A 12,749-nucleotide genomic window follows, 5' to 3' on the forward strand; every position below is an offset into this window, starting at 1 on the left:
GAGGTTTTTTAACATTAATATGAGTTCCCCCAGCCTGGAAGAGACTTCAGATACAGTATTAGGGACCACTAAGGTCTATATAAAAGAGACTTCAGATACAGTATTAGGGGACCACTAAGGTCTATATAAAGAGACTTCAGATACAGTATTAGGGACCACTAAGGTTTATATAAAAGAGACTTCAGATACAGTATTAGGGGACCACTAAGGTCTATATAAAGAGACTTCAGATACAGTATTAGGGACCACTAAGGTTTATATAAAAGAGACTTCAGATACAGTATTAGGGGACCACTAAGGTCTATATAAAAGAGACTTCAGATACAGTATTAGGGACCACTAAGGTCTATATAAAGAGACTTCAGATACAGTATTAGGGGACCACTAAGGTCTATATAAAAGAGACTTCAGATACAGTATTAGGGGACCACTAAGGTCTATATAAAGAGACTTCAGATACAGTATTAGGGACCACTAAGGTCTATATAAAAGAGACTTCAGATACAGTATTAGGGGACCACTAAGGTCTATATAAAAGAGACTTCAGATACAGTATTAGGGACCACTAACGTCTATATAAAAGAGACTTCAGATACAGTATTAGGGGACCACTAAGGTCTATATAAAAGAGACTTCAGATACAGTATTAGGGGACCACTAAGGTCTATATAAAGAGACTTCAGATAGAGTATTAGGGACCACTAAGGTCTATATAAAAGAGACTTCAGATACAGTATTAGGGGACCACTAAGGTCTATATAAAAGAGACTTCAGATACAGTATTAGGGACCACTAACGTCTATATAAAAGAGACTTCAGATACAGTATTAGGGGACCACTAAGGTCTATATAAAAGAGACTTCAGATACAGTATTAGGGGACCACTAAGGTCTATATAAAAGAGACTTCAGATACAGTATTAGGGGACCACTAAGGTCTATATAAAGAGACTTCAGATACAGTATTAGGGGACCACTAAGGTCTATATAAAAGAGACTTCAGATACAGTTTTAGGGGACCACTAAGACCTATATAAAAGAGACTTCAGATACAGTATTAGGGACCACTAAGGTCTATATAAAAGAGACTTCAGATACAGTATTAGGGGACCACTAAGGTCTATATAAAAGAGACTTCAGATACAGTATTAGGGGACCACTAAGGTCTATATAAAAGAGACTTCAGATACAGTATTAGGGGACCACTAAGGACTATATAACAGAGACTTCAGATACAGTATTAGGGGACCACTAAGGTCTATATAAAAGCATCCAAAGAGCACCATGTCATGGAACCTTTAACCATCAACTCAAAGTCATTACCACAGACACAAACACAAAGTATTAGCATACGTAAATACATTCTCTTTTCTCTGAAGACTAGGCTACATTAGCAAGTATATCATAGTAGCCTATCACTATGGAGATATGAGCTAGTTAGTGTCCCTTTCATACCGAATAGTGACTGTGAAGTTACATTCCCTTACCTTTTAATTTTCTTCTCTATCTCAGTAGCATTGGGACCCTGTGCATTTCTCATTCGCAGTAGCGCCATTTTGACCCGACACGTCTGCTATACTATAACATTTACCGAATACTATCGTCCACGGTTCCTCTTGCCTTGACTAACCATGGCGTACCACCACCACCACCACCACCACCACCAGTCCACCACCTGAAACCCTCTCTCTCCACTTCCTGGCCAACCTACTGGCTCTCCGGAAAAGAAAGCGACGTTTTTATTGGACCACGCCGCAAAAACACAACTTTCATGCTAGCTCGTGCATATGCGTCCTCAGCTCATAACGTTAACATTCCTCCATCCGTTGCTCTGCCCGCGTAGACTAAATCAATCGATTACCTATTAACGACTGGTTCGCCTCACAACAACATCCTCCTCCTCAGCCGTCTCCAGTAGCCCAGCTCAGGTTCTGGCTTCGTCTCCCCTGTCCTGGTGAGTCCAACAAACGATATAATGTGCATTATTGAGATTCAAAAACAAAACCCTGAACCTGTAACTACTCTTAATATCTATTCAACAGGCAGAATGAACTCTCCTTGGCCTAAAGGAAAGAAACTAGTTCACCTGGATTTGAAAGGCGCCCCCCCTAGGGTGGAATACCTTCACAGGGTAAGCACCATAGACTGTTAATATTATACAGGCTGTGGTAATGACACAGCAGCTTCCTGTGTGTTCTGCTGCAGATACAGATACACATACAGTGGCTTGCACAAGTGCACACACCCATGCTAAAGTGGATTAAAAAGAGGAATAAAAAAAACCCATTTTGGAAATTGATCTTAATGCCTTCAAATTCAAAAAGTCAATTCAAAAAATTTAGAACAATTCAATCTTTTAAGGACACCAATTTTCTTTGTGAATGAATAATGTATTGTAAATAAATAATTGTTCTTCCTTAAAATACAGGGGACATAAGTATACACACCCCTATATGTTAAATTCCCATTGAGGCAGGCAGATTTTTATTATTAAAGGCCAGTTATTTCATGGATCAGGATACTATGGATCCTGATAAAGTTAACTTGGCCTTTGGAATTAAAATACCCCCCCCCCCCCCCCCCCTATCATCACATACCCTCCACCATACATAGAGCTTGGCATGGTTTTATTTCAGTTAGACTAATAGCTGGTTTGATTTGCACTGAGAGATGATTTTATGGAAAGTTCCCCTATGACAAAGAAAATTGGTGTCCTTAAAAGATTGGATCGTTCTAATTTTTTTGAATTAAGGCATTAAGATCATTTTCCAAAAGATGTGGTTTTTTTATTCATCTTTTTAATCAACTTTAGCATGGGCATTAGCATATTTTGGAAATTGATCTTAAGGCCTTAATTCAAAAAAATTAGGAAGATCCAATCTTTTAAGGACATCAATTTTCTTTGTCATAGGGGAACTTTCCATAAGATCATCACTCAGTGCAAATCAAACCAGCTATTAGGCTAACTGATATAAAACCATTCCAATCTCTATGTATGGTGAAGGGTATGTGATGATGTGGGGGGGGGGGCTATTTTAATTCCAAAGGCCAAGGGAACTTTATCAGGATGCATAGGATCCTGATCCATGAAATAACTGGCCTTTAATAATAAAAATCTGCCTGCCTCTATGGGAATTTAACATATGGGTATGTATGCTTATGCCCCCTGTATTTTAAAGAAGAACATTTATTTATTTACAATACATTATTCATTCACAAAGAAAATTGGTGTCCTTAAAGGTTGGATTTTCCTAAATTTTTTTAATTGAATTTTTGAATTTTAAGGCATTAGGATCAATTTCCAAAATATGTTTTTTAATTCCTCTTTTTAATCAACTTTATTATGGGTGTGCAAACCTTTGCAAGCCACTGTACTTACTCCTCGGTCATTGTTCCCACATAGTTGTATATGTATTTTCATATTTGCTTTTCATCTCCTCAGCTGATCGAGCTGTTCTCTCAGCTGGGAGTGGACGGCCTCCTGGTGGAGTATGAGGACATGTTTCCTTATGAGGGGGGGCTGAAGCTGCTGCAGGCAACAGCGCAGCCTGCCTACAGGTGCAGTTCGGGATCTAAACACCGGAGTAGGGGTGTCCTGGTCAGCTTATGTCCCGATCCGATTTTTAAAAGTATTGATACGTGCAGTATGCAGATACCGAGTCACGATTTAATACTTGTATTTGTCTAGATAATAGAGCTACACACTACAAAAACAAAGTGACTAAAAGATGTCCTCAGCTTAATACATCAATCAATCAATCAATCAATCAATCAACATTTATTTATATAGCACTTTACAGCAACCAACAGGTGTCCTAAGTGCTTTACATCAACCAAGAAACAAACACAACATCCAATAAAAGACAAGAAAAAAACACATGAAGCATAGAAAACAGTAAAACAGATAAAGTTGCCTAAAATCATCAGAAGATAGGGAAATTGTTGCACCACTACTGCGTATTAAAAGCAATTCAAAATAAATAAGTTTTGATTTAAAATGAACAACATCAGTTATAGTGCAAATGTCGGGGGGGGGGGGAGCTTGTTCCAGAGTTTTGGACCAGCAACAGCAAAGGCCCGATCGCCCCACTGCTTGTACCTCGACCTCGGGACTTCTAAAGTCCGTAGATCTGAAGACCGCAACAGCCGATTTTGCCCCCCCAAAGTTAAAATCTCAGACACGTACTCCGGGCAAAGGCCATTTAAGGCTTTGAAAACCAACAATGCAATTTTAAAATCAATTCTAAAACGCACCGGAAGCCAGTGGAGTGTAAAAAGAACGGGAGCGACGTGTGCACTCAAAAAGCGAGCAGCAGCATTTTGCACAAACTGAAGACGGGAGATGGAGGTTTGATTTAGACCAACATGAAGAACGTTGCAATAATCTAGCCGTGAACTATTAAACTATTAAAGGCATGAATAGCCCTTTCAAAATCGGGCCCGTTAAGAAAAGGCTTTACTTTAGTCTATCTTGTCTTCCCGTCAAAATTAAAAATCAACACTTTTGTTGATGCTTTTAATCAACGTTTGTAACTTCTTTTTTTATTTTATTTTCTAACGTTTTTGTCCCTTTTTGCAACACTTTTGACGTTTTTTTTTTTTCAATGGTTGTCACTTTTTTTTTCAACACTTCGTAACACTAACTTATTAACTTTAGTTTTAAAGTTATTTTTGGAATTTATGGTCAATAAACCTCATTTATAGGAAATGAAACCTAATGTTTGAGTTAGAAAAGCAGAAATTAGGAATTATTTTTAGACTAAAATGAAAGGAATGGATGTTGATGGATAATCACAGACTGGAATATGTCAACTTTTACTCAATACTATTTCAAAACCACTTCAATTTTGAATAGGATGCCCCAAAATGAATGAAAGGAGAGATTTGTACTTGCCAAAGAGCGTTGTGTGGAATCAATCATGTTATTTTTGGGGAATTAAAAAGAACATTGATATAGGAAAATGGGTCAATTTGACCTGAGGACAACATGAGGGTGACTGCCGCTAGCATTTTTGTAAAAACTCACATATAAAATCAACTTAGAATGGTGTAGAATAGGACATGTAGGACATCCCTACACTGGACTCTGCCTAGTATTCCCTTCCTGTATAATAGGCTGTCAGGAATTGTATGCACTTTTTTGTATGCCTCATCATGCTGTGTGATCCGGTAATAAAATCATATCCTTTCCTGTGTGGGATAATGATAATAAAAAAAAATCAATGTTTAATTCTGGTGCCATAAAATGCTTCAATGAGTTATGCCTGTTTACCGTATGTTCTGTTCCCAGCCGAGAGGAGGTATTATCCATGCAGGAATTTGCCAGATCTAAGGGCATGGAGGTCATCCCACTTGTGCAGACATTTGGTCACATGGAGGTGAGGAAAACCTCCCGCTCTCCTGTTCGGAGGTGCTCATGTTGGCAACAAATGTGACAATTGTGAGACGGTATTTGTAGTTTAGCGGCGGCTGTCGCTTCTGTGTTCCAGTTTGTGTTGAAGCATCGGCCCATGTGGAGCCTGAGAGAGATGGGGCACTGTGTGAGCACCCTGAACCCCCACAAAGAGGAAGGGTTTAGGCTGGTGATGGAGATGCTGAGGCAGGTGGTGGAGCTGCATCCAGGCTTAAATACACTGCACATAGGAGCAGATGAGGTAAGGATTCTTTTTTTTTTTTTTTTGTCAAAAAATTAACTAGATATGGCAGAAAGTAGGGATTAACAATCAATGAATACATTTTTTTTTTCATAAAACAAATGCTGGACTAATGTTGCATATCGCAGATTGTTTACATAAATATCCTATTTTCAGTGGATCTTTTCATTTATTTTGTATTGCTTCATCTAACATGATCGTATTAGGTGCAATATGTACAGAAGAGGATTAGGGTCACTGGTGAAAAATGTATGTGAGTTCTGACTTTTTTTCTCAGAATTCTGAGATTAAAGTCAGAATTCTGACTTTTTTCTCAGAATTTGGAGAAAAAAAGAGCTTTAATCTCAGAATTCTGAGAAATAAAGTTTGAATTCTGACTTTAATCTCAGAATTCTGAGAAATAAAGTTTGAATTCTGACTTTAATCTCAGAATTTAAAAAAGTCAGAATTCTGAGAAAAAAGTCAGAATTCTGACTTTAATCTCAGAATTTTGAGAATACAGTCAGAATTTTGAGAAAAAAGTCAGAATTCTGAGAAAAAAGTCAGAACTCACATTAATTTTTCACCAGTGGCCCTAATCCTCTTCCGTAAATATGTAACTAGAACCAAAAAATCCTGAATTCTAATCGCAATATCTCGCACATAAATCGCTAAATTAGATTTTGTTTTTTTTTCTCAAAGTTAGAACGTATCATAATCCATTTGTCCTTGTCTAAACTTCCTCAAGGTGTACATGCTCGGCGAGGGGGGGGAGTCCAAACTGTGGTTGGCCTCACCTGGACGTACAGTGGAGCAACTTTTCTTAAAACATGTAACCAAGGTGGCGCAGGCCATCAAGGAGGCATGGCCACACATGACCATCATAATGTGGGATGATATGATGAGAGGCATGACCCAGGACACGCTAAAAGGTGAGGAAGAAATAATATTGGTTCCCACTAAACCGGATGGGCACTAATATTTGAAATAGAGTAGAGTTACTCCAAAAGAGCATCTGGGACCATCTGAAGGAATCCTGGTGGTTTTTAGATTGTATGTTGTAAAACACATTGTACTCCAATGTGTTTTGATTTATTATGAATCTTTTTCTTTGTTTTTTTTTAATCCATGTGACAGCTAGTGGCCTAGTGGGACTCGTCCAGCCCATGTTGTGGGACTACACCCCTAATCTGGATGTGGACACAACTGGTAGGTACAGTGGAAACTAGTCTTCAAACAGGCTCTTATACATAGACGGCTAGTCTGCAACATGTGCAGAGCTATGTTAGTTGTGATGTTTCTTCTCTAACTGTGTTGTCCAGTGTCTCTGCTGGAGAAGTACTGCAGTGCCGGGATGTCGGAGCTGTGGGCTGCCAGCTCCTTTAAAGGCTCCACCAGCGTTTACACATGTGTGCCCAGCACACAGAGACACGTGGACAATCATGTGCAGTGGCTGCAGGTGGCTGCTTCTCTATCTGCTGCTGTGAACTTGCAGGGCATCGCCATCACGGGCTGGCAAAGGTAAGCATTTGAGGATTTCATCATTTTGCTTTTAGATTGTGTGTACTGTATGATTGTTAAGATGATGGTTGTATCTCTGTACTGTATGATTGTGAAGATGATGGTTGTATCTGTACTGTATGATTGTGAAGATGATGGTTGTATCTGTACTGTATGATTGTGAAGATGATGGTTGTATCTGTACTGTATGATTGTGAAGATGATGGTTGTATCTGTACTGTATGATTGTGAAGATGATGGTTGTATCTGTACTGTATGATTGTGAAGATGATGGTTGTATCTGTACTGTATGATTGTGAAGATGATGGTTGTATCTGTACTGTATGATTGTGAAGATGATGGTTGTATCTGTACTGTATGATTGTGAAGATGATGGTTGTATCTGTACTGCATGATTGTGAAGAGGATGGTTGTATCTGTGTACTGTATGATTGTGAAGATGATGGTTGTATCTGTACTGCATGATTGTGAAGATGATGGTTGTATCTGTACTGTATGATTGTGAAGATGATGGTTGTATCTGTGTACTGCATGATTGTGAAGATGATGGTTGTATCTGTACTGTATGATTGTGAAGATGATGGTTGTATCTGTACTGTATGATTGTGAAGATGATGGTTGTATCTCTGTACTGTATGATTGTGAAGATGATGGTTGTATCTGTGTACTGCATGATTGTGAAGATGATGGTTGTATCTGTACTGTATGATTGTGAAGATGATGGTTGTATCTCTGTACTGTATGATTGTGAAGATGATGGTTGTGTTTGTACTGTATGATTGTGAAGATGATGGTTGTATCTGTACTGCATGATTGTGAAGATGATGGTTGTATCTGTACTGTATGATTGTGAAGATGATGGTTGTATCTGTACTGTATGATTGTGAAGATGATGGTTGTATCTGTGTACTGCATGATTGTGAAGATGATGATTGTATTTGTACTGTATGATTGTGAAGATGATGGTTGTATCTCTGTACTGTATGATTGTGAAGATGATGGTTGTATTTGTACTGTATGATTGTGAAGATGATGGTTGTATTTGTACTGTATGATTGTGAAGATGATGGTTGTATCTCTGTACTGTATGATTGTGAAGATGATGGTTGTATCTGTACTGTATGATTGTGAAGATGATGGTTGTATCTGTACTGTATGATTGTGAAGATGATGGTTGTATCTGTACTGTATGATTGTGAAGATGATGGTTGTATTTGTACTGTATGATTGTGAAGATGGTGGTTGTATGTGTACTGTATGATTGTGAAGATGATGGTTGTATCTGTACTGTATGATTGTGAAGATGATGGTTGTATCTGTACTGTATGATTGTGAAGATGATGGTTGTATCTGTACTGTATGATTGTGAAGATGATGGTTGTATCTGTACTGTATGATTGTGAAGATGATGGTTGTATCTGTACTGCATGATTGTGAAGATGATGGTTGTATCTGTACTGTATGATTGTGAAGAGGATGGTTGTATCTGTGTACTGTATGATTGTAAAGATGATTGGCCGACTACCAAGTACAAATGAAACGCAGTACTAGTAGTAGTATGATTGCTGACTAAACCAGCCTAAATATTGACAGTTCAATTGTATGGACTAATTAACAATATCCACTTTATATAACGATTTAATGAATAAAGTGTTATACAAGGTTTTAACATGATCCATCATTTCCCCATTGCCAGGTATGACCACCTGTCGGTGCTGTGTGAGCTGATGCATGTGGCTCTTCCATCGCTAGCAGCCTGTCTCCAGACCCTGGACCATGGGCAGTTCAGTGCCGAGGCCCAAAGCCGAGTCACTGAGAGACTGGGTATCCCCTCAGTGGAGGTAGACGCCATTGGGAGGTAAGGTCCAACGTTGTTTTTCTAAAACTAACCTACACTGTCACTGTATGGCGCGTACCTCTACATTAACTGGATTTTGTTCTACGTGGCCTTTAGGACTTCTGCAGACGACTCGCTGTTCCCAGGAAGGAAGCTGGCTGAGTTAACTGTGGAGCTCGATTCACTGCTGAACTCGGAGGACGTACGCTTTTTTGAAAACAACATGTGAGTTATGGGTCAGAGATCTTATTTTTGGATTTATATCAAGATTTTCAATGTCTCATCTCACCTGAAAAGAATAGCTTGACTTGAGAAATGAGAAGATCGAAACCACTCTCATGTCTGTATGCTAAATATGAAGATACAGCCAGCAACTAGTTAACTTAGCTTAGCATAAAGATTAAAAACAGGGGTAACAGCTAGTCTTAAGCGTGCTTTTATTATACTGTTACTGAAAGTTTGTTACCTTTTAAGCTGCAGTAATTTAAGTAGGGACATACCAACTATTGCCCCCCCCTGGGGGATTTTTTTGGGCAGTTTGCAGATTATCTGTATCACCGTTTTATTTGCCTGTTAACCAATCGGTATCGGCCTCGAAAAACCAGAATCGGTCGATATATAAATTTAAGCAGTATATTTTAATAAGAAATAGCTAAACATTTTGGGAAATGCAGGACAAAAAAAATCCAGCACATAAAAGCACAAAGTCCTAACTTTTAGACATTGGTTTTTGTATGGATAAAACAATCGAGATATCACGTGTTAGTTGCTGAGCATTAGAGGTGCCTTTGGACGGAGCCAGGCTAGCTGTTTCCCCCCCCGCGTCCACTCTACCTGGCCGCTGGCTATCGCTGTAATTAACACAGACATGAGTGGTATTGATCTTTTTTCAATTAAGTGTTTTTAGATTTCTTTATTTAAAAGGGACAACGCACATTAATCAACATGAGCACAGAGTCCGATATGTAAATGTGACAGATTTAGCCATGCAGGCTAACTTTCATCTGCGGTCCCTAGCAGGTTGATGGCTTAAATCCTACCTTCTCATCTAATTCTCAGCAAGATAGAGAATATAGAGCAGGGGTCTCAAACTCAACTTACTTGGGGGCCGCTGGAAGTAGAGTCTGGGTTTGGCTGGGCCGCATCAAGTATTCCAAAAAAAACAACTATTTCCTCCAAACAGGGCGCGGAACTGCCGGTGCTTTAAGCCCCTAGATCTGATATGGTTGGTGAATTTCACAACAACAGACATCACATGTCAAACCTCAGGCATTTGCCGCAAAGAGTACTTGGCTAGCTTGACAACGGTTACGCCGCTGTCACGAGACTACGGTAGCCCATAAGTGACAAACGCAATGACAAAAAGTTTCAGAACGCGCGGGCCGCACTAACACTTAACTTTGATGTCAAGTTGGGGGCCACAAAATATCATCCCGCGGGCCGCAATTGGCCCCCGGGCCGCGAGTTTGAGACCCATGATATAGAGTGTATTTCTTAAAATGTATATTTCTGCAACCTTTGCAGAAAATGTTATACTTACTCCTGAATGCAAATACCAGCTGATTAACTGGATGCCTGTGCTACTGCAGGTATGTGAGAGGATGGTTCAGCCCCTTTCAACGACAGAGGGAAATGGTATCTCCCCTCATCACCATGCAGATCCACAGCCAAGCATCCACGTGAGAATAATGTGTTCTATTACAGCTACACCGGGGTTATTATAGTAAACTAAAACTTCAATAATGTCAATGTCAATTGTATTTAAATAGAGTATTTCATTACTTGTAAACCACAAGTGCTTCACATTAAAAAAAATAATACCATGTGTACATTAAAACAAAGCAGTAATGGAAATAATAACACACAATATGACAGTCAACAAACTTTTGTGTTGTCTTCCCGTCAAAATTAAAAAAATCAACACTTTTGTTGACGCTTTTTATTGATTTAAAAAAAACATTTTTTTCAATGTTTGTTACTTTTTGGATGTTTTCAACACTATTAACGTCAGTGTTCCAGTTATTTTTGGAATTAATGTTCAATAAACCTCATTTAAAGGAAATTAAAACCAATGTTTGAGTTAGAAAAGCAGAAATTAGGAATTATTTAGACTAAAATTAAACTTACCCCTTGGGTTGTCTTCCCGTCAAAATTGAAAATCAACACTTGTGTTGAGGCTTTTAATCCACGTTTTTAACTTTTTCTTATGTTTTTGTCCCTTTTCGCAACACTGGTTATTTTCAGTATGTCTATCATTTTTAGGACCAACAACGAGAATCTCAAGTCTCGTCTGTATTTAATAAGCAGTCAAAAATATTTTAAGTAAACTGAAAATAAATCAAAAGTAAAACCTTCAAGAAAGAAGTAAACTGGGACTATATTGCCCGGTAAAAGAAAATGAACGTAAATAATTTCAGTTTTAGTTTTTTAACTATAATATTTCCCTACCGGGAAAAAAGGAGGCTGCATGAATTTCCACCAGCTTGTTTTGCTGTAATTGCTTCACATCAGACCCTAATGTAGCACATTAAACCTCATGGCTATTCTCCAACCATGTTTTATGTATGTGTATGTACTGTAGCTACATACTGAAACATTCCACCTGACAAACTAAAACTAAGTAAATAAAAACTAAACTTTCACAATAACTGAGCCAAACAAAAACTCTCAAACACACTCGGAAAACTAACTCAACTGAAATTGAAAAGTATAAAATGAAATGAAAACGAATTGAAAAACTATAATAACCTTGATGCCCACTGCTCCGTCTTCCTGAAATGTGTCCCGGACTGTTTTAGCCTTTAACGAGAACCCGGTCTGATCTGGTCCCCTCAGGTATTTGGCTACGCTACAAGAGAAGGCGGAGGCAGTGAGAGAGGAGATGGTGCGTCTTTATCCAGATTCAACAGCCCAGGAGTGGATGGAGGAACACGTTAGCCCTGTAGTGGCTCCTTTACAGAAGATAACAGAGGACATCAGCGCCTGCCTGAATCAGATGGGGCTGTAGTATATTCACCAGCTCCAAATCAAACTGCTTTTTTGATCAATTTCTGACTTAGAATGACTTAGACTTAGAATTGTGCGCTTATCCAAGAGAAACCTGTTGTAAATTGCACTAATTGTAGCATAGAAAGGAAGCACTATTAAAAGGAGACTTTGGGTTTCCATATAAAATGATTTTTTTATATAATTCCTTCAAATGTATCAAAGTGAAAAAAAAAGACAAAGTCAACCGACAAGAAAAACTTCAAGCAGAGAACACAATGACATTCACCATCAGCCATTCACCAGTCCTGATTTCATCCATTTTTCAGAAAGAAATAGTTTGTCCAAAGCACTAAAGTGTTTGAGATTTAGTCTTAAATCTCTCTGAGATTTTATCTCATGTTAAAAGACAGAACAACAACGGGTCAGTGCATTTCACATATAATTAACTCTTGCTTGAGCCATGAAAATCGTTCATGTATAATTGCAGTTTGCACATGCATTCATCCGTATGAGTAAACATGCCAAAAGGTGATTATCGACTGGGTGGTCCGAAAAACTAGGAAAAGCACTTTCCATTGAGCTTAACGCAAACAATTATTAGTAGGAAGGCACTGTACATCTGTAATCTGGAGGGTATTCCCAAAATGGTAATTAAGAAAAGCTAAGGCATGGTATTCATTACGAGAGGGCTGCATTTACAGTACAACACAAGTCTCCTTTTCCATATTCCATGGAACAGTTTTAGAACTCTTTGACTAAACCATGGGTAAC

General features: G+C 38.6%; 2 protein-coding genes across 3 annotated transcripts in view; one reads left to right on the forward strand and one right to left on the reverse strand.

Annotated features, from left to right (window-relative positions):
• ogfod3 (2-oxoglutarate and iron dependent oxygenase domain containing 3) overlaps nt 1–1,732 on the reverse strand; it is a 31,021-nt gene extending 29,289 nt beyond the window's left edge. Inside the window, exon 1 of the mRNA XM_032502126.1 lies at nt 1,487–1,732. Coding sequence (XP_032358017.1) covers nt 1,487–1,554 — 68 coding nt within the window. The 5' untranslated portion in view covers nt 1,555–1,732. The remainder of the gene's footprint in view (nt 1–1,486) is intronic.
• hexd (hexosaminidase d) lies at nt 1,701–12,720 on the forward strand. Of its 2 annotated transcripts, none has more exons than XM_032502115.1 (12): nt 1,701–1,953; nt 2,042–2,130; nt 3,442–3,557; nt 5,290–5,377; nt 5,489–5,653; nt 6,381–6,564; nt 6,770–6,841; nt 6,955–7,153; nt 8,850–9,011; nt 9,108–9,215; nt 10,580–10,669; nt 11,826–12,720. In XM_032502115.1, exons 2-12 carry the CDS (start codon nt 2,047–2,049, stop codon nt 11,995–11,997), a joined length of 1,440 nt encoding a protein of 479 aa, XP_032358006.1. In that variant the 5' UTR covers nt 1,701–1,953; nt 2,042–2,046; the 3' UTR covers nt 11,998–12,720. The 2 variants fall into 2 exon arrangements, with proteins under 2 accessions (XP_032358006.1, XP_032358005.1); XM_032502114.1 differs by having other exon boundaries at nt 1,763–1,960; nt 2,038–2,130.
• Nucleotides 12,721–12,749: the final 29 nt, after the last annotated feature.

The sequence above is a fragment of the Etheostoma spectabile genome, chromosome 21 (genome assembly GCF_008692095.1).
Source record: "Etheostoma spectabile isolate EspeVRDwgs_2016 chromosome 21, UIUC_Espe_1.0, whole genome shotgun sequence".
Classification (NCBI taxonomy): Eukaryota; Metazoa; Chordata; class Actinopteri; order Perciformes; family Percidae; genus Etheostoma; species Etheostoma spectabile.